The sequence below is a fragment of the Coturnix japonica genome, chromosome 15, assembly GCF_054131305.1.
Source record: "Coturnix japonica strain WE chromosome 15, WE-NBRP24, whole genome shotgun sequence".
In the NCBI taxonomy this organism is placed as follows: domain Eukaryota; kingdom Metazoa; phylum Chordata; class Aves; order Galliformes; family Phasianidae; genus Coturnix; species Coturnix japonica.
In genome coordinates, this window is record NC_140677.1 from 15,867,629 (window position 1) to 15,888,586 (window position 20,958).

Below are 20,958 nucleotides of genomic sequence, written 5' to 3' on the forward strand. Positions count from 1 at the left end.
CCAGTTAAAGTGTTTGAAGCTCCTGTTCCTCCTTTTCTTTTCTAATGCAAAACATTTTAAACTCTTGAACTTCAGAGACATTATACATTCTCCCAAGAGGTAAAGCCAACCCCACAACTCCCAGTCCCCTGACACGCTTCCCAGCTGCACTCCTCTGCCCTCACACTGCAGTCTGAGGGCTGTGCTATAAAATCACTTCAATGATCCAGGTTAGAAGATAATGCAAGATGACATATTGCTGAACTGCATCCTGACATAGGGTTATCTTCCAGTAACTGAGGTCTCTCCCAGTGCGAGTAGAGGCTACTTTACCATTTATACTGCCTATGATTTTGCTGCTTGTTGAAACATGCAAGAAAGGATAAGGCTACAAGAACATACGTACACCCAGTGTATTGTTCTGCTGTCCCAGTACCAGATCCAGACATTATCAGACTACTCACAGAACAAACATGATCTGGACCAAGGACATGGCTTTTCTGTCAAGTCAGTTTGTTTACGCTCCCATAGCAGTCAGAAAGACAAGAGAGACCTGTTCCAGTGCCCTGCTTACATGCAGTTGACCGACCAAAATAGCTTCAGCACAGTTTTCTGGTACCTTCCACCATGCAGCCACATCAGCTTGCTTCAGAACTAGCTTAGAAGTTGAATGAAATGCCTATCCTTAAAACTGCTGCTTCAGGTAGCATCTCCCACTGCTTACCAGGTAGAAACTCGGGGGATACGGTTGGGATAGTGGCTGGGTAATCCTTCCTTTGCTGCTCTAGCCGCTTCCTTCTCTCCAACTCTTCCTGCTGGGCTGCCTTTGTCACGGCCTCTAGTTGGTCCTCACGCAATAGCTTTCTGAACACACAAGCAAAAGGAGAAACACAGCCTGGTTACACTCAGTTTCTTCCAAAAAAACCCCAAACAGCTGTCCAGCTGGTTTAACAGACCCACCAGCTCCAAGTAGCATGTCAGCTACAGTGACTACAAACATCACAGCCAAAAGTTACAGTCAGTGCTACAGCTCTTTCAAGACTGTGCTTCCCAACTGCAGGCAACGATACTGTTACTCAAGGGTAAGAGTTTGAAAGAAGCAAAGTAACAAAAGGAGGAACAAACCTGAGTGGGTAAGAATACACTTAAGCTAGGTTACCAGAGACCAGCTCTATCCAAAATAACGCTATTTATTGCCATCCAGTTTATGAATAGAAAAGGCACAAAGTAGTGCAAAGGTATATGAGGAAAAAAGGCATCAGTTCTCCCACAAAAAGTCATCATCCTGATTTTCATCTGCTTCAGTGTTTTCAGGAAGTAGGACCCCTCAGGGCTTTAACTCCACTGTTCCAAAGGCTGCTCTCAAAGCCACTTATTTTTCCATTAATTGCCATATTTCTGAAAGTCGCTTTCCCTCTTTTCAGTTCCACTCCCAGTTTCTGATTTGCAGCCCTGGAAATGAAGGTTTGAATGGCCGACTTTTGCAATCCATTCCATAACTAGATATTCACTCTTCTGAAATACCAAATAAATCTGCACCCATATGCAGCACTCCAGACAGAAAACACGCTACTCCCACTGTTGAAATCCAAAGGCTTTGGAAAAGAAAAGCCATCTGCTTTGCCAACAGTGGAAAAATGTAGCTTAGAAAGAAAAGTCCAGACTCCCTCTTTACCCAAAAGAGTCCAGAGGAGGCCACTAAGATGATCAGAGGGCTGCAGCACCTCTCCTATGAGGAAAGGTTGAGGGAACTGGGCTTGTTTGGCTTGGAGAAGGGAAGGCTCTGGGGAGACCTCATTGTGGCCTTCCAGTACTTGAAGGGAGCATATAAACAGGAGGGGGAATGGCTGTTTATGAGGGTGGGTAGCGATGGGACAAGAGGGAATGGTTTTAAACTGAGACAGGGGAGATTGCATATTAGGAGGAAGTTTTTCACCCAGAGGGTGGTGACGCACTGGAACAGGTTGCCCAAGGAGGCTGTGGATGCCCCATCCCTGCAGACATTCAAGGCCAGGCTGGATGTGGCTCTGGGCAGCCTGGGCTGGTGGTTGGTGACCCTGCACACAGCAGAGGGGTTGGAACTGGATGAGCATTGTGGTCCTTTGCAACCCAGGCCATTCTATGATATGATATAGTAACATATAGGCCTCTACTTCTTCTTGTCCAGTTGATGCTCACCTTATGTTTCTCCGCATGTGAGACGGTTTCTGAGCCCTCTTCTTTTTGGTGTCCTCAGAGGCCAGGCTCTTGTGCTGGTTCTGCAAGAGTCGCTCTGCCCGCTCACTCTGCGATGAGGTAGTTGAAGTAGAGCGCTGCCATTCTCCATCCTCTGTGTGCTCAACATGGTCACTGCTGAACACAGCTTCCTGGGGTTGGTCTGCAGAGACAAGGAGGTAACGACATGAGAACAGCAGTGCCAGGCTGTCACTTGGTTTTTACAAGAGGATTTTACATCAGGATTTCAGCTGTATGGGAACCCACTTGTGTCAAATTTGGAGTCCTTCCTAGCAGTGCCACCCAGAGCGTTAAGAAATTGTATGCTGAAGGCTCTGTTGCCAGTAAAAGCCATAACTAACCTACTCAGCACAGCCCTAAAGTGTCCTCACAGAAAATAGGGTAAGATTATTTCAGTCCATGCAGACCACTTGCTGACCCAAGGGCCCACTTTCTTACAGTGATCAGATGAGCTCTCATTAAGACAAGGAAAAGAAAGCAACTCAGATCTCTTCTTTGCTTCACAGTGTTTAGGTGGGACTGAAATTTCCCATGTAACTACTTTCCAAGCTAAGAGAACAGTGCTATCTGCTACAAACACTGGGCCATGGCCCATCAGGAAGCCATTCTATCACCAGACTCCATTCTCATGATTTAAATGCTACCTTCTAGCAAGTTCTTTTGAAAAAGCACAAAGTGACAACCCCCTTTCTGTTTTATAGACTACAGACTCCTTTTCCCCTGCCTTCTCCTATTTTCAGGCTTGCATTAGTGGCTGACTTCAGTCTTAAAGTGCTATGCTAAATGACACCACGTTCCATGTCATCTGGCTCTTCAACAGGCTGCCGGTGACAAAGCCTGCAGAGCACAGAGTGGAAGTGTATTCTGTTTGAAAGCTTCCCTTGAAGTAAAGAGTTTTTGACGAGCCTTGTAGTAGCTTCTTTGAAGCATCTTGTCCCCTTGTGTCGGACAGGAATACCCTGAACCTCATCTCCCAGTCATCTTCCTTGCTCGCAGCATGTGTATGAGCTAATGACTGCACTGCAATGACACTTGGGTACAACTCTGAAGGAAAGAGGGAAAGAAGACATCAGCACAGGAAAATGCAGCAGAATAAGTAGCACTGAACCATCAAGTGTCGTCTTGTGATGCCTTGGTATCTGGAGGCACAGAGCATCCCTTCTCACAGAGCTGAGAGCTGGAGCCAAGGATGCCTCAGTACAGCACTATGGGCACCTCTACAGCCCCAGTATAACACGTCTATTTAAATTAATCTTACCATCAGTGTCACCTCTTCAAATTGAGGTGACAAGGATCTGATGCACCTCGGGCCAACTCTGCAGCTTCACTCCAGACATCCCAGCAGCCCTGCCCAGTGCCAGCAACCACCACAACAGGCCAAAACTAGCACGAGTAGCTCAGCATCTCTGGGAATGGCAGTGCCAGCAAATTCTACATGTGCTAGATAAGCAGGCAGCCACAGCTTATGCGATGAATGGATGAATGTTGCATGTGAGCACTAAAGGCAAAGGGGTTCACTGCTACCATTGCAGTAATTCTGCTGAAGCCGAGGTCTGGGAGTCCTGTGCTGGAAGCAAACCCAGTTTCCCCAGCTGCCCACACACATGCTCTGCTATCCTAGCTGACACTTTGGTCACATTACCTGCAACTCCTCAGCAAATCTTCCTTCGCCCTGGCTCTCCAGACCCAGACCCAAGGTTACATAACTAAATCAGAGGATTGGATGAAACAGGGCAAAGGGAAACAGGGAGACTGCACACGTGACCGCATTCTCAGGGATGAGTCATTAAAGCAGTGACTATCTGGAGACAAACACTGCCATGGTTACACTGCTGCCATCTCACCCTGCCCAGGGGACCTTGGTGAGGCAGGAGTAGCACAGAGTCCCACTATTTGGGCAGGGGAAGTGCTCCACTTCCTCCTCCAGCCCTGCCACAGCTCCCACCTGATGGGCAGCTGCAAGCAGGGTTGTTCTGTTGCTGGTTCTGTCTGCTCCTCGGGCAGATACCTGCACACAGCCAAGACTGCACCATCACAACCCACAGACCTGCTCACAGCTCTGGTTCATGCCGCAGGTTGGGGCTGCAGACTTTCCTGGCTCACTGAGTGGCAGCACCCACCTCCCCCAGCTGTACACAGAGCAGGGCACACGTCTGGCTCCTGTGCTAGCACCACTGAGAAGTCTATAAGGAACAGAGTCATGACAGCTCTGTGCATACGCTCCCTGGGTGGGATGACAGTCAGAGCTGCCCCTGAACATCGTGACTCATGATACATAACAGTAAGAGATCAGTCCCACCGCAGGGCATTTCCTATTGCACCTAAGCCTGAAGGACTCAGCTCGCCAACTGCTTCTTGCATAATATTCTCAATGTTTATTCTCACAAACCAGCATGGCGTGCAGCCTGCAAAATATTCCCCAGCACCTCAGATTTCGCAGGGCACTAAATACTGTTATGCAAGGGTACTAAAGCATCGAGCACCTTGCTTTTTGGGGAGTAAGAGATTGCTGTAACTGACATAAGTTACACCAAGGTGTGTGAAAAACAGTGCCTCAGAGAAGCCTATCTATGCTCCCACAGATAAATCCCCACAGGTCTGGAAACAGCCAGAATCTCACAGGAAATGCCATTCAAGATCAGATCTAAGGGTCCCCACCTGAGGCTGCAGCACAGGAAGGTGCAGGAGCCACCTCAGCTCACACCACATCGAGGGAGCTGGTTGCTCTCTCCTGCCCTGCACAGAGAGCAAAGAGCAGTTATGTTCTGTTTCCTGCAGCCTGTGGGTAATCAGAGACCAGCCAGTACTGGCTCATACTACTACAGCCAGCACTGAGCTGTCAGAGCAAGAATGGGAGGAGCACCGAGCGATGGCACAAGGAAACCTAATTGTACAGCTCCAGCTGCAGTCACTGACACACTGAACTACAACAGAGCCAAAGGCTAAAACTGTGGCTCTGCATAGCACTGGCACTGACGCGCTGCAAGATACTCTGGGTCAATCTGCTGCCCTCTCTGTGCTGGGCACAGGGGGTGTGGAGGCAATGGGGTTCAGCTGCAGCACAGCAATTGTCTTGGAGATTGGTAGAGATTGTGCTGGCCTGTCCCGTATTCAGCTGAAGCAGAAGATAAATGGAGTATTTGCATTATATTCTCTGTGTATGTTACTGGTGCAGCTGTTGTGTGGATGCCATGTAAAGAGGTGTTCCCAAAGCACACTTCACGTGGAGGCAGTGCTATAGAACACCCCAGTACACCCAGTTAGAGGCAGGACAATGATGAAACCCCTCTAAAGGAAGGTGTAGGGGAAAGCAAGGGGGAAGCCTGGGCCCTGCTTCCTGAACCCACAAGAGCCACATGAGCCCTCCCAGTGCAGCAGGGATGTGGCTCTCATGAGGCTGGGGCTCAGCCACCCCCTGCAGCCGCTATCAGAGCAGCTAATTAGGAACAAGACTTTGTCCTGCTCGAAAATAATTGCTCTCAGTCTTTAGCGGCAGCAGGATGCCCCTCCCAGCCACAACCGCTTAACAAAGCACTAATTATATAAGCACTGGCATTATATAAGCCGGCACACCTAACTACCTCCTCCCCCAATCCCCTGCAGCACCCACTGACCCCTCGCTCCTCCCCAGCCATGCAGGGCCAGCACCCAGCACCAGCATGGGGTATGACTGTGCTGGGGGACATCAGGGCTCCCCTTGCCTTACCATGGCTGAGGTCATGGGGAGATGCAGGCTCGGTCCCACCACCTCACCCTGGCTGTCAGTGGTTGTTGTCCTGCTAAGTCACAGGCACACAATGCTGCAGGATATGAGTGCAGCATTCTGCCCAGCCCTGGAGCTGGAAGGTGTTCTCTGGGTTACATGCATCAGCTCCAGCATCTTCAATTCCCATTGCTGCCTGAGTTAGGGCTAACCACCCCACTGCTATCACTCGTGTGTGTCACTAACCAGACACGGGCTGTCACATAGGCATGGCAGTCGGTGCTGTTACAAGTCTGAGTAGTACATTTTCCACTTCTGTAAAGGAAATATGCCTGTAAAGCGATAGTGCTGCAGATTTGGGACTGTGAAACATAAAGCCTGCAGGTCAGGGGCTGCCCTGGGCTCCAGGTAAACCCTGGTAGAGGAAACACAGAAGGAGCCCGACCAGGAGAGCACACAGCAGCCAAACCCACCTCCAAGCTCCTCTAGGAAGGAAGTGAGCCCCAGCCAATGGAAAAGTTTAACAGATAAGGCAGTACTGCCCTACTGCTTCTTTCGTCAGTGGCCCTTTGGTGTATCGGTTACCAGGAGGTTATGCTGCACAGTAAAACTTTCTGAGCCTGAAAGAATCCACAGGCAGCAAAAGTGAAGAGCAGGAGAAAGGAAGGAAGAAGCAACCCCAAAACCTAAGGGAGAGCAAGCAGCCCAGAGCACTGCGAGGCAGGCTGGAACCTCCGGCAGCCAACTCTGGTGACAGACGATATATCTTCTAACCTGAGGATTATGCAAGCAGAACCAGGCCCTGTACCAGCCGTGGCCGGGTTACATAAAGCCCCAGGAGCACTTACACAACGCCAGTAGGGCACAGGTAGCAGCCCCAGCAGGGATGCAGAGCTCCAGGGGACGTTTCCATAGCACTGGAGGGCACTGCCCCACATCTCTCCTCCACACACAGCCCAAGACTCTTCTCCCAGGAGAAATCCTCCCTCCTACCTACACATGCCCCTCCTTGTGAGCCCTCCCTGCTCTCTCAGCAGAGGGGCAGGGAAACAAAGCCAGGAAACGCACCCACAGCGCAGCGGTGCACCAGGGATGGGCTGCATTTGTCCTTTACGCAGGGGATGAGTTACATAAACCTACCGCGCGGCAGCCGGGAAGTGTCTCCAGAGCTGGAAAGTGTTCAGCAAACTGCGTGCAGGAGGGGCTGGGCCTCCCCGCCCTGGTTAGCCCAGTTAACTAGTAACCCGGGATAGAGCTTTGCCAGCCACATTCAGACAAAAATAAGCAAAGGCATCCAAACCACGAGGAAGCAGATTTCACCCTTAGACCTTGTTTTCATAACAGTTCCAAACTTTGAAAAAGAACAGTGATTGGTGGGTTTTTTGCCCCCCTCCCCCCTCATTAAGGTGGATAAACACTCATTTTGATAGCAAAGCTGATTTCCGCCCCCCAGCACACACACAGAGACTCAGAAAATAGATGCAGACGGGGGCTCAGTGTGTTCCCAGCGCAGCGGGGCCGGTCGGCTGCTGCCGTTCCTCTTCTTAGGCACAAATTTCTGGGACTAAGAAAAGAGGACGAGCGAGGGAGCAGGCACTCGGCATTATGCAATGATTACATAAGCATTAGTTTACACTAGGTAGCTGGGAGTCGTGGCGTTAGCTTTGTGCCAGGGTACCCTCAGAAACAATACCGAGGCGATTACTGCTGCCACACGCCACTGAGGCCACCAAGACAGCAAACAGCACCAGCTCAACTTCCATCTCTGCCCCCAGCCCTCATTAGAACTTCATTCAGCACTTGGTCAAAGCGAGGTGGCGAGAGGGCTTCTGCTGCTAACTCAAAGGAGGTACATGAGAAATAACCCTGGCACAAAGCATCACCCCTTGGTACCCGTGTGCTTCTCTTTCCCTCCTGAAATGTGTTTTCACGCTTGAAAAGCAGAAGTCGTGGTTTTGGTTTGGTATTTTACAAGCTGTAAGAGAAGTTCAGCTGCGATGCCCTTTTCTGCTCCGCTTCCTAAAGTCGTTTGGGAGGAATTTTTACGGGCTTTGTTTAATGAGGGAGGCATTGCTTGGGAGAAAAATGCAAATGGTTGAGTTTGAGCCTGTGTGCCACCGCATTCCTCTGGCACCTCTCCCACCCAGAGCAGCCAGAGCAGTGACCGAGCGCTGGAGAAAGCTAATCAGAGCAGGATGAAACAGCATCACTCAAAGAACGAGCTGTTTCTGGCTCTTCCTTTCAGAAATGCCAGCACTGCTTTGTGTGCTGCTACAGCGGTCTGACCGTGAGCTGCCAACTTGTTTGGGGCACTCACAGCATCACAAGGACACCCCTATCCAAAGCATGCAAGAGCTCCTTACAGACTTGAGATGGCAAGCGCCAGTTCTGCCCTGGGGCTGCTCACTTTACAGCCACCCCTCTGGTCAGAAAGGAGGATGTGGGTCTGCATGGAGGGGATAGGGCTCTTCTTAAGTGAGAGCCACCAGCCATTCCCCATCAGCTACAGTGCTCCCTCAAACAGAGATGCTTTCCCACCAGCAGCACACACTGTAATCCTCCTCACCCCGGACATTATAACTTGACGAGCGCAATGATGCACAAGGAAGGCACGACTGCTCTCCTGTGTCTGCACCAATGACCCAAAATATCCCTCCACCCCCTATAAAATCTGGAGGGCCTCTAACCTTGTGTTCTCCCCCCACTCATATGACCTACAGTCTCACTTCCAAAAGCATCCTCGCCCCCCCACGCCCTTCTTCTCTTTATACACCTATTATCCAGACTGTGTTACATAAGCCACTTGTTTCACCCAGATTCTTCATTTATCCAAACTCACTTTGCAGTGTAATTCCTTTCTCTTCTCACCTGACACTGCCAGAACTGGCCTCCTTGTCCTGCCACCAGCACCAGAGAGATGAGAAAGCAGGGAAAGATGCATTCTTTGCAAGGATCCACACCTCTCCACTAATGGACAACAAACACTGCATGGCTTCTTTCCATAACAACTCCTCTTGAAGACCACAGTTGTACAACAAATGGGGCTGGGACTCCTGGGGACCACTGAGCAGCCCTCTTAGAGCTTGGGAGGTATCTCCCCGGGAACAAAGTGGCTTCTGCAAGGACCTGAGCTCACAGTAACACATTACATACATTACACATTTAGAAAGTTCTTCAAATCCCAGGTTTTTTCTTCTGACACACAGCAACCAACCCAAGAGGCAGCCATCCCCAAACTGTGCACTGCTGTGGTCTTACCAGCATGTTCCAATGGATGGAAGGAGGAAAAAGGAGCCAAGCAGCCCTTAGCCCACTGGCACCAAGGAGGTGATGTGGGGTGGGCAGACCAGCTCTGCCCAGCAAGGCACCAGGCACTTCATGGGGGCTCTTAGAGTTCCAATCAAGCGAGCTGCTGGGGAAAGGACTCATGGAGTTGAAGGGGTGGGGGAGACTACACTGATATAAAACAATGCTGATTATCAACAACTGCCTCCTCTTTCACTAAGTGCTGCTTTTGCAGGGCTATGATACAACAGCAGGAACAAGAACAGTCCAGACCCAGCACATCACATCACTTCAGTCTTCAGAATTAGAAGCACAAGGAAAAAGTTTCCTTCTCATACCCTCTCCAGCAAAGCAACAAGCACTGCAAGGCTCTGAAAATTCAACTGTTTCCAATGCTGTCTGAGAGTTAGGAAACTGCAGCTCCCGGCACACAGAGAGGGTGCTCTGCAGGAAAGCAGGATGGCAAGGAAAGCAGAAGGAAACCAAACCCCTGGGTCCTACCTGGGAACTGCTGCGACTCATCCAGGAGCAACATGCTGCCCGGTGTGCTGACTGCTGTCCGCAGCTATTCTGGGCTCAGGGTCTTCTGTATGAAAGTTTTCAGGCACTCCCAACAACTCCTTATCTCTGCCAGCAGCCCCAGATCGGCTCCCACTGGCTGCTCAGCTGGCAAGTGGGAAATGCCTCCTGATAAAGCAAGTCCAGGGTACAGGCAGGGAAACCTGTACTTAAGGTTTCTGAAAATAACTTTGGTAAATAGCTCCCAGTGCGCAAACCCACCGAGCCGGGACTCAGCGTGCAGACATCCTCCCTGAACTCAGCCGAGGCGGAGCGGGGTCACTGTTATATAACTGGTTAAATACGCCTCGTGTTCAGCCTAAATAAAAACTGTCACCGTCTCCTCCCCGGCTGAGCGTCAGGAAACACAGCCCTGCCCCGGGGAGCTGCTGCTGCACCGGGCACCGCTGCCCACCTGGCTGCAGGATGCACCTGGGAAAAGGGGTTTGGAGGGCAGGAGGGTGGCAGGGAGGTGTGGAGGGTGAGCGCAGGGACCGGGCTGCAAGCTGCTGGGATCGGGTCCCATTCACGCAACCCACGATCCAGTTCAACTAGTGGCAGGGATCGAGCCTGGGAATAAAATAAAAATCCTTACATAACCGTAGGGCTCCGGCGGGGCCCCCACAAGGGGAATCCCAACAGACAACAGGACGGTCTGGGCAGGGGCTGGAGGGATGGATCACCACTGTGCCTGCCTGCTGCACAGCACCAAGGGGGGACAGGGGCTGGGGTGCAGCAGCGTACAGCCCTCTGGCTCTGACAACAATCCGTGTATCTGCGGCGTGGTGAACTGCTTGCACTGTGCCTGCTGGCTTCCAAGAACCCGGCACAGCCAAACCTGAGCAGTTCGAACCTGTTTGCTCAATAACAGGGAAAAGAGCATCCTATTGGTCTCACTGAGTTGGTAACTCCTACAGCACTGCCTGCCTGTTGAATGCTCGCAGTACAGTGAAACGGCTAGGAAAGAAAGTTCCAAGTTTATAAGGAAAGAATCTAGCAGGATTTGCATGGCATGTTTAGCTTTGAGAACGCCATGCCTTCCTCCCCACCACCCCATCTGCACTGCAGCCAAAACCTGAAGGTCAGTAGGTCCTGCCCAGCCCTCAGCACTGCTGACTTCTTTGAGCCACAGACGGGAGCAAATACAACCTGTGGATGATGGATGTGTGACAAAGGCAGCTTGCTCTCAAAGCCAGCTCTTTGCATGGGACAACCAGCAGGCTTGGGCTATGGGTGTGCAAGCAGGCAGGGCACAGCACTTGTTATAACACTCCTTGTTATGAGATTCACCATTAATGCGACCACCTTTTGTGAGAGCCACCACTCAGAGGGTGGTGGAGCACAGAGCTTGCTTGCTACCAGCAAAATATCCACAGTGCTGCAGGGTATGTCTTTAAAACAAACCCAACATGCCGTTTTCATACCTAGAGCCATCTGCATTTTACCCAAGAAAAAGACTGTGAAGTTAGTTAAGAAGAGAGAAAAAAGTAGCCTAAAAAGAGGCTAGTTACCAAGACAGGCTTTCCCCTTACCATTAAGTCCATTTACTGAACAGCTTTCTATGAGGCCAGCCTTGCCAGCAGGAAGAACAATCTCCTTCTCCTACATCACCTGTTGGGTTGAAGAATCATTTGCTTCTTAGTAAACCAGAGAATGGACACGGCTGGAAAAGATCTGCAGAGATCCCCAAGTCCGGGCAAAAATTAATTAATGCCTCCTATTTTATTCTGTTTGCCCACAGTGCCAGAGTAGGACGTTGGTGGGATGGCGGTATGGTTGAACCTTCCCACTTCTATTCCATGGCATGTTGTTACCTTATGAGAGATGGCAGCAGAGGGACAGTGTGAGAAAATGGAATCTGACATGGAAGTGCGTGTGAAGCAGAGGCTGTTTAAACCTACTGAAGCAAAGAAGCCACGAGAAGCGAATCATCTTGTCCAATGACTCCAGGGATTCATATTACAGACACTGCCCACCCTGCCAACCAAAGCCTGTGACTCACGTGATGTTCACTGCCCACCAACATATAACCCCAGCATTCCTGTCTTCCACTTACACTCAAGAAACTGACTCACATCTCTTCCTACATTGCTGCTGCTGCAGTTGGCACCGTGCACTGTAACAGGGGGATTTTGGACACCATTTCCACTTAAGTCCAATGTTAACACGAAGCCCAACTAAATGTACACAAAGTGTCACTTTAAAACGACTTCCCATAGTTTAATTAAGTATCTTACACACGCAAAGATTACTTTCCAGCTGCTTTAACTACAAAACTTGTTTTGATAGAGAACCCAAAAGATGCTACCTTGCAGCTTCCAGCCGCACCATCCCTATTTGCCTATTAGTGAGTGAGCACAATGCCTTGGTACTCCTATTAGGGGACCTTTCTCTGCTCACTAACTGAACTGCAAGCTGAAGAAAACATGAATAAGGAGTTCCCAACATCCGTAGCACGAACTGCTGAGTGCTGCACTGAAAAACTGCATGACGATGGACGCTGGTGGGAGTTCAGTGCTGTGGGTTTCTACAAAGCCTAAAGCAACAACATAAAACCAAGCTCATAACTGCGACGTGATGCTTTGTTTCAAGATCCGAAGAACAGATGTCAGTTAATTAAAACAGTCCCTTCTTCTTCCTTCCAAATCGGCTGCCACTTCTTGGCCAATAGCAGCGTTTGAGCAACAGACGGCTCCACAAGTTTTATTGAGCCAGTCATTAAGAGCAGTACAATGCCAGAGAAATTGAAAGGAAAAAAGACAAAAAAAATGGAAGTGACCCCTCGCATAGTTTAAACTCCAATGCAGAGCAAACAGAAGTGTTTCTCCCTGCCTGGTAGATGTGAAAATAAAGGGAGCACTGCATAAAATGCATTGCATAAAATGCAACGCGGGGGATTTTCAGTGTGGCTTCACCATGCGACCTTGGCAAAGAGACTGTGCCACTCCTTCCTTGTTCAAGAGGGAAAACACCATGGTACAAATGTGCTAATTAGCTTCCCTGTGATTTCATCGTGCTTTCACAAGATGCAGATGGAACACGGTGCCTCTCAGCAAAGCCAACGCCAGGTACAAAGCTGATCACTGCAAACATAACACAGGGAAAAGGTAAGAAGACTGATGAGCGTGCTGCTGTCCCCCTTTGGTGATCCTCTGCCTCCCAGACAGCACATTTGTGGCCAATGAAACACAAACCTTCAATCCTGCCAAGCCTATCGGAAAAGCAGGAAGCAGCGGGACGCTCCTGCTCCACCAGGAAGCCTTGCAGTAACTGTGCTCAGCTAATAACTGCTCGCTCACCCACACCCCGTGCCCGGGTGCTGCTCCCATGTTTGTGCAGCTTTAAGAGCACTCAGCACGTGGCGAGCAGTAAAAAAACCCTGCAGACACAGCACGAAACCACGGCCGTGGGCACAGCAGCACTTCTATTTTGTGCTCCCGTGTACGCAATAGCTCCAAGGGAAGGAGAATAAAAAGTGGGGGGGGAGCACACGCTGAGTCCTAACAGCACATCATCTGACGGGATCAGGCAGTGGCGCGCAGCCGGCGGGTCAGGAGGATGCAGGGCTCTGGCGTCATCAGCTCCTTTTAAAGCAGCGAAGTCATTCCGGAGGGTTATGCAACATTCTGACGTCGCCAGACTCGGTGCCTCCCTCTCCAAAAGGCAGCAGCCGTCTGAGATGGGGCAAGGAGACATGGGCACCTTCCTCCTGAGCTTCTGCTGAGGGCAAGCAGAGGAGATGGGGCAGAGGCAGCAGCTGACACAATGCTCCGTGCTGAGTGCACAGCATCCTTCCTCCTGACAATGGGAACCCTGCTCCCAAGGAAGCAAAGCTCGCAGAGAAGCCAGTGGAACTTTGCCTTCCTGGGACAGGAAACCTTCCCTGTGGTTTCAGCGTAACTTCTCTGCATTACTCAATAGCTGGCATTGCTAAAACTGCAAGCGGCAGTATCCAGCCCCTTTTCACCTTTGATATCAATTACATCTTTTGTGTTTTATTCAGCTGGATTGTGGAAGCACAGAGGACAGTCAGCTCCTAACTTTCTGTCTCTTAGGAAATTAACCTAACTCTCGAATGTAAGGTTTGCAGAGGCACAGAGTGCATGCTGAGCAGACACAAAGCAACCTCAGAGGTGCTCCTGCCCCTTCCAGGGAGTGAGGAAGTATTAGGAAAAGCTTTGTCTTAGTTACAGCAAGACTCCAGAGGGAGCTGCATCCAGTCAGGGGTAACCAAAATGAAAGAACAGAGATAGGAATGTCCATCAAGAAGGAAAGAAATGGAATGATGTCAGCCATCACTTCCCTCAATACCCAAACTGGTCATTTGCCGATTAGATTACAGGATCCATACTTACAGGTACCCATCACTGGCGCACGTACACACAGGGTTTAAAATTCAACTCCTTAAGGTAATCTTACAGATCATAGAATAGCACCCTTTTAACCAACAAGATATTCCTCCAGCAGGAGCCCAAGGAAAGCACAGACCTTTACAAACCTGCCTCACCAGTGGCTGTCTCCCAAACAAAGTACTCCTGCTTTGGCATCTTGGGAAACTCAAAACCATGATTCAAAACCAAGCGGGACGCTCAAGTTCAAACAGAAAGCAGCCACAGAAAGGCATTCTGGAGCACACTCCACAAATAAGAGATGACTCTACTCGAAGCTGGCATGACATTATTAAATGTGACAGGCAGAGCTGAGAGGTTTTAAGGGGCTTGGATGAGGAAGAGGGTCTGTCTTTCCCCCTCACCAACCTTCAGTGTGGATCCAGTCCCTCTGGATCTCCTCTGAAGAGGAGATGGCAGCACCTTCACCCTCCAAAGAGGTTGAAGTTCACTCTAAACCAGCACCACCCGTGTCTCTCTTTCATTCCCCTCTTCACGTCCCTAAGCAGGGCAGTACATTCTGCACCAGCCCTTCAGCAAGGAAGGAAGAGGTGATCCTTCTGAGGTGGGAAGGAGTGCTGACTGCCTCCACCTCCTCCTGCCCTCTGTTGGTCAAATGTAGGTGCCACAGAGCCAGCACGTCCCCAGGCCTGGGGAAAGGAAGAGGGAATGGGACAGGATTCAGGGCAGCTCTTAATTTTTCCTTTGAGTTATAATTAAAAGAAGTGTTTAAGCCATGTTCTCCAAGGCAAGAGCACAAGCAACCTGCCGTAACTATTAATAACAGAATGACAGCAATATGCATGAGTAAGAGATTATGATTTCCAGAATAATTAGAAGATATTCAGAAAGAGGGAAAAAACAGAGCATTAAAATAAGAGTCATTCAAATCCTCCATTTGTTCATCGGGAAAGCTTTGAGGTATGATTTCAAGGTCCTTTTCCATTCCATGATTCTATGAAGACTAAGTTTGTACCATCTGAGCTTTAACAGAAGTTATTAAAACCAAGATTTTGTTCAAGTTTCTCGGTATAAACATCAGAGCACTTCCTTCCTGTGTGGGAATACATTTAACTGCTCCCAGGAGGATTCTGATGAACAAGGGTCAGCCACACAAAGAGGACTACAGACAGATGAAATAAAACCATCACAGAATCACTTTGGTTGTGACAGACCTTTGAGATCACCAAGTCCAACCACCAACCCAACCTACTGAGGCCCATCACTAAACCACACTCCTTAGTACCACGTTCATGTAGCGATCCTCTTAGATCTGAAGTTAGCTATACTTCATATACTTCATTCATATACTTCCGGATAGGACCATCCTAATATTCCATCAGGCAGAATTAAAGCTGAAACGATCCAAAGCCTCGGAGGCAATCTAGCTTTGCTCAGATTGCATTTGGTAGTTTACTCCCTTACCTAATAAATACAAAAACACTCTGCATTATCAGTATGCGAACACCCTTTTCCTCCTCATTATTTCCATTGCTTTATCAGTCACTGAAGAAATAGACAATATAAGCGTGCTATGTAGCATTCTGGTGGACACCAAACAGTCACTCCTCTGCTAATACAACGTCTGCTAAAATGTCACAGCTCCTCAGGCTTTGCTGGCTGCATGAATGAAGAGACAAGGTCACTGCCAGCCTCTGAGCCATCTGCAGCCCTGCAACCACCTCCTTTCTGACCGCAATTAACACTTGCGCTGCTGATTCCTCATGAGAAAGTCACCATGCGACAAAAAAAACCCTGAAGGAATAAAATTCATTTGTATGAACCTTTTCTCAACATTTTAAATCACGAGAGCATCTTCAAGTGGTAAGAAGGAATAAAAAGACTCAAAGACAAAGGACTTAAAAACCAATAATATTTTTGGAACTGGGTCAAGACAGCAGTACCTGTATTTAACACACTCTGTGCTAAGAAGAGAAGGCCCGTTCTCATTAGTACACTAAAAAACCTGTACACTAAGAATTTAAATCACAATTGAAATAACTGAAAACGGATCATCAAGATTATAGTGGCATGCCCACAGCACTGGGCCGCGGTTTCATGACACAAGGAGCTGGTGGCAAGGACAGCACATGGAATTCCCATCTGCCACACATTGCTACATGCCCTACCAACAAACACTACTGGGTCACAAACCAGAAGCCAGCCTTGCTTAAAAGATACTTTCCAGAGCACACAGCTGTTTTAAACATTCTAACCCCCTAACAGACTATGCTTGTGGCTCATAAGAAGATTATCTGGGCCAGAAGTCCAATTTTTACCTATACTAAATCCCAACTTAAACTAACCACCCAGATATGCACGTCCCTCTACCAGTCCCCACACAAATCCTATCTCTTGCACTACCTGCCAAGACATCCCTCACCAAAATTAGCAACACCAGCTTTGTGTAACAGAAGTACACACAGATTCACGGCCCCATTCACTTACCACTCTCATCAAGTAAGTCCTCCTCATCATCCCCATCATTGTCCTCCTCCATCGCCTCCTCATCTTCCTCCTCCTCCTCTTCCATATCCTCCTGCTCCAAGTCCGGGTCCAGGTCCGGATCACTCCCTGAGATTGACTCGTCCGACATGATTCCCAGTGGTGCTCCTTGTGCATTACCTGCTCATGTTCTACCGTGAGGCAGCCCTGCGACAACAGAAAGCAAAGAGGTAAGTAAGGAGCCCCAAAAATCCCAGCCTCTGAGCACCACAGCTCAAAACATTAGCTCTGCTACCGCGTGGATGTCCTAGTAATCTTTTAAGTAAGAGTTACATCAGACCGTGCACAAAACCCTGTGCAGAAGGCAGATGCCATAAGCAACGTACCATGATGCAGGCCCAGCCTTCTAGAATCAATATACCAACCAATCGCTCAGAAAGCATCTCTTTCTTGGTATCTTTGACATGTACACAGCAGGAGGACTCTGGTATTTATGTCTGGTTATACAAAGATGCAAAAATAAATACGTTACGTGAACAGAATGCTACAGTCCAGACACAAAGCACAAGAAAAAAGGATGGACTCAGAATTCCCCACTGCTGTGCTATGCTGATCCTCAAGCAGTGCAAGCATCACTGCAGGATGCGGGTGGCAAGCACCTCATGTCCCAGCCACAGCTCCCCACAACCTGCAGCCACCTCTCAGCCACCAGAGAAGGGACAGTGTTACCTTAATGACAGCACAGGCAGAAACCAACCAAGATCCCATTTGTAAAGGCTGTATAAAAGCAGACATAAAGGAGGTATGGATGAGAAGGAATTGTAGAGTCACAAGTTTATCCAGATCACACACTGCTGCTTCTGGACAATGATGCCTATCTGGGTACCCTTCTCCTCTGTGCACAAAGAATTATCATGGATGGATGAGAAGAAAAACACTATTTAAAGTAAAATAAAGAAAGCATCATGAGGAATGTAAAGCAAAGGATGCTGGAAGTCTGAAGGTTAAAGACAACTCAAGGCTCCCAGAGCAAGGCTGCAAATCTAACACATATGCTGAATTATTCCAGCTGAAGTCATCAGTTCCTGCTTTGCCTCTCTCAGCTTCTCAATAACACTGAAAAGCGTGTGTGAGAAAGAAGAACATAAACACAAGGGAAGAGCAGGCTTTGGGGGGATTCACACTGAAATAAGAAGTGTTGCACTACAAGGTCCTGGTTAGCTTATCCCCCCCCTCCAGGAAGCCAAGCCATGAAATCAGCTGAACATCAAATTAGCATCCAGACAGCCTCTCATCCACCATATACCGTCTTTTGGCAGAGAAATAAATAGCAGCTTCTGGGCTTTGCTTTTGGAGGCAGAACACCTTGGGTGGTGATTGCCATGCAGTGATGATGAGGGAGGCCAGGCTGTGGCCTAGGTAGCTTCACATGGTGATGAATTGAGTCACACTCCTGCCCTCCTGATGTTTCTCCCTCTCTGCACAGGGTTAAAAGCACCATTTCTTCTGTCTGAAGTTGAGAGAGGAACACGGAAGGTTTAACACTAATGCTGCTGCAGTGCTGAAGAGTAAAGAGGATTCCATCACCTCCCCAACCTCCAGCCGGGTCCAGTATCTGGGACTCATCAAGATTTGTCCCTCAAAGCCTGTTTTGTAACTAAGACATTAGTGGGCACAGTGGCGACTGGCCATAGAATGGAGCAGAGCAGCAGATCACAGGGGGATTTGCACGGGCAGTTTAATAAAAGCAGGTATTTCAAAGTCAGCGTTGCATAAAGCTCTTTGCTTTCTGCTGCACCATCACATTTTATGGCATTAACCATTTCCCTTACACCCCCCTCCTCGTTTATGTTGTTTGTGGCCTTAAGATTCCTCTTACACACTAAGAGCACATTAGCACTACAAACTGGGAGCAGCCCTGGGCACTTTGGGGTGGGGAATTGATCTTTCTGCTGGGTTACATGCTAGCAAGGCTTGAACCATAGAATGACAGAATGATACAATGGCCTGGGTTGAAAAGAGCCACAGTGCTCATCCAGTTCCAACCCCCTGCTGTGTGCAGGGTCACCAACCAGCAGCCCAGGCTGCCCAGAGCCACATCCAGCCTGGCCTTGAATGGCTGCAGGGATGGGGCATCCACAGCCTCCTTGGGCAACCTGTTCCAGTGCGTCACCACCCCCTGGGTGAAAAGTTTGGGTACTCCCTAAGCAGCCCTCAGCCAAAGATAAAGCACACAGATGGATCGCTAACATCACGATTGTAACATACTCTGTAAGAGTAAAAACCTTCCAACAGTTTGCAAGTAATGCTGCAACAAAGTGCTTTCCATGCTATCTAAATATCTGGTAAGAAATAAACCTGAGCCAGCCATGTTACTGGACAGTACTAGCCTAGCAGATCCATTTTCTTCTTATTTGATTTCCTTTTGAACCAAACTGGGTGTAAAGCCATCCTCTGATGATTACTTGGATTCCAACCCCTTCCCCCTTTGCAGCGAATGAGTTCAGAGCTGTGACTCACGGACGCCTGGTGGCCACACACTGCTCACTGCAAAGGAAGAAAGCAATTCTCCTTTTCCTCTTGTTCACACAGCAGTGGAGCTCGGTAACAGCAAAGAAAGGCAAAGAGCTGTACAAGCACAGAAGGGAGGGCATCTGCTTGGTGCAGACCAACCCCACTGGGGACAGCAGGTGCACCCATGTGGCACACCCAGACTGAGCCCGTATTTAATGTGAGCACTGAGGAGCCCACTGTGATCTGTGGGGAGCAGGAATGAAGAGAAACAGCATCATAGAAAGAACGCTCCCAACCCATCAGTTTCAGGAGATATGCAAGACTTGCTCTCTAGGATCAAATCCTCCATCCTGCAAGGCAGGGCAATGCTGAACACAGCCCCAAACTGCTTGTTCCCCAACATCAAAAGCCTCTATCGAGAAAGGGTGGGAGAAAGCAGAGAAAAAAAAGAAAAAGAGACAAAGAAAAGGGAGAGCTAATCCTTTCCCTCTGCTGACACCACAGTGCTGGAATGGGAATGTGACAATGAGCATTACATAAGGCTGCTCTCACTGCCATCCCCAACGAGACATGCTGGCATTACACAACATGGGCTGGTGGCACAGTCCCTGCCAGCCACTGCTCCGGGCTGCAGACACATACAATGGGGATGGAGCATCCACAGCCTCCTTGGGCAACCTGTTCCAGTGCATCACCACCCTCTGGGTGAAAAACTTCCTCCTAATATCTAACCTAAACCTCCCCTGTTTCAGTTTAAAGATCACAGTTTTATTTTCAAAGTAAACAGCATTTCAGCATAAGAGCCACTTGTAAGTCTGCTTTTACATGCTTTGCCCACAGCACCTACAACTACAGAAGCCCATCAGCACCTGAGAAAGGAACAACATCCTAAGCAAAGACTGGGAAGACTCTACAGAGGGACATGGCACATCATGATTCCAAATTGATCGCACAGAAAAGATGAACCTGGATCAGATTTGCCCACCCAGCATGAAGGAACCCCCCGGTTTGGAATTCCAATAGACAAGATTTCAAATGTCAGCTGATGGGACAGGATCACCAAAGCCTTGTCTCTGTGAGCACACAAAGGTAGCAAGAGGTTGGACAATCTTGACAAGCAAGGAAGGTCCAGACAACAGCAAGATCCCTCTAGGAGTTCAGGCTCTTGTTACATGTAACAGGTAAAGAAGTTATGTAATAAATTACAGCAGTGGAACACAGAAGGGAAGGCAAAGAGCTGATCTCCTCTCAAAGAAGGCTCAGTCATTGCCACTCTACAAAGTCAATGTATGGCTCTGGATGCTGGGACACGACAACGTTATGGCTCACCTCCTTGAAGAGTGTCCCAGGGAAAGAGCCTGACACAGCTCACAAGCAATGTTTTCATCTTTCAGAATGAGGAAAATTGCATGTTTTCTCAATGCTGAAAGGCCGAGTTGATCTATTCCATTTTCTCAGCACCGCCCCACCCACACACGCTTTTTTTTTGCCTCCCAGAGAAGCACACTTCATTACTGGGGAATGATTCACTGTCTGTGACTGTGTCTCCGCTCAGGAAATGTGTTCCCATCACTGGTGGTCCAGGGCAACCAGCAGCCCCTCGGAGGCAGATGCCGCTCCCATTGCACACCATCACTCAGAGCTAACCACAACCCAGCCCTGCCTGCGCTCAGCTGTCACCACCGAGGCCTGCAGAGGGCTGGGAGCTTGTTTCTCATGCCTCATCCTTCTTCTCCAGCACTGGACTCAAAACCAGGTTTCTGGTTTAAGCAGCTTCGAGCAAAAGACTTCAACATGAGTTTGTCCCTCTTCGTTCCCAACCCCGCCTCCAACCATCATTACAGGGCACAA

General features: G+C 49.1%; 1 protein-coding gene across 5 annotated transcripts in view; it reads right to left on the reverse strand.

Annotated features, from left to right (window-relative positions):
- The window catches only part of RAD54L2 (RAD54 like 2), a 45,542-nt gene that overhangs the window by 17,408 nt on the left and 7,176 nt on the right, over positions 1 to 20,958 (reverse strand). For 3 of the 5 annotated variants that reach the window (XM_015874595.3, XM_015874591.2, XM_015874593.3), the window contains exons 2-4: positions 16,597 to 16,800; positions 2,158 to 2,356; positions 704 to 843 (exon numbers count right to left, since the gene is read on the reverse strand). In XM_015874595.3, the coding sequence (XP_015730081.2) occupies positions 704 to 843; positions 2,158 to 2,356; positions 16,597 to 16,744 (487 nt within the window). In that variant the 5' untranslated portion in view covers positions 16,745 to 16,800. Of the gene's footprint in view, positions 1 to 703; positions 844 to 2,157; positions 2,357 to 9,703; positions 10,349 to 16,596; positions 16,801 to 20,958 lie in introns of those variants that run through there. The other 2 variants (XM_085517105.1, XM_015874594.3) reach the window with 1 other exon arrangement.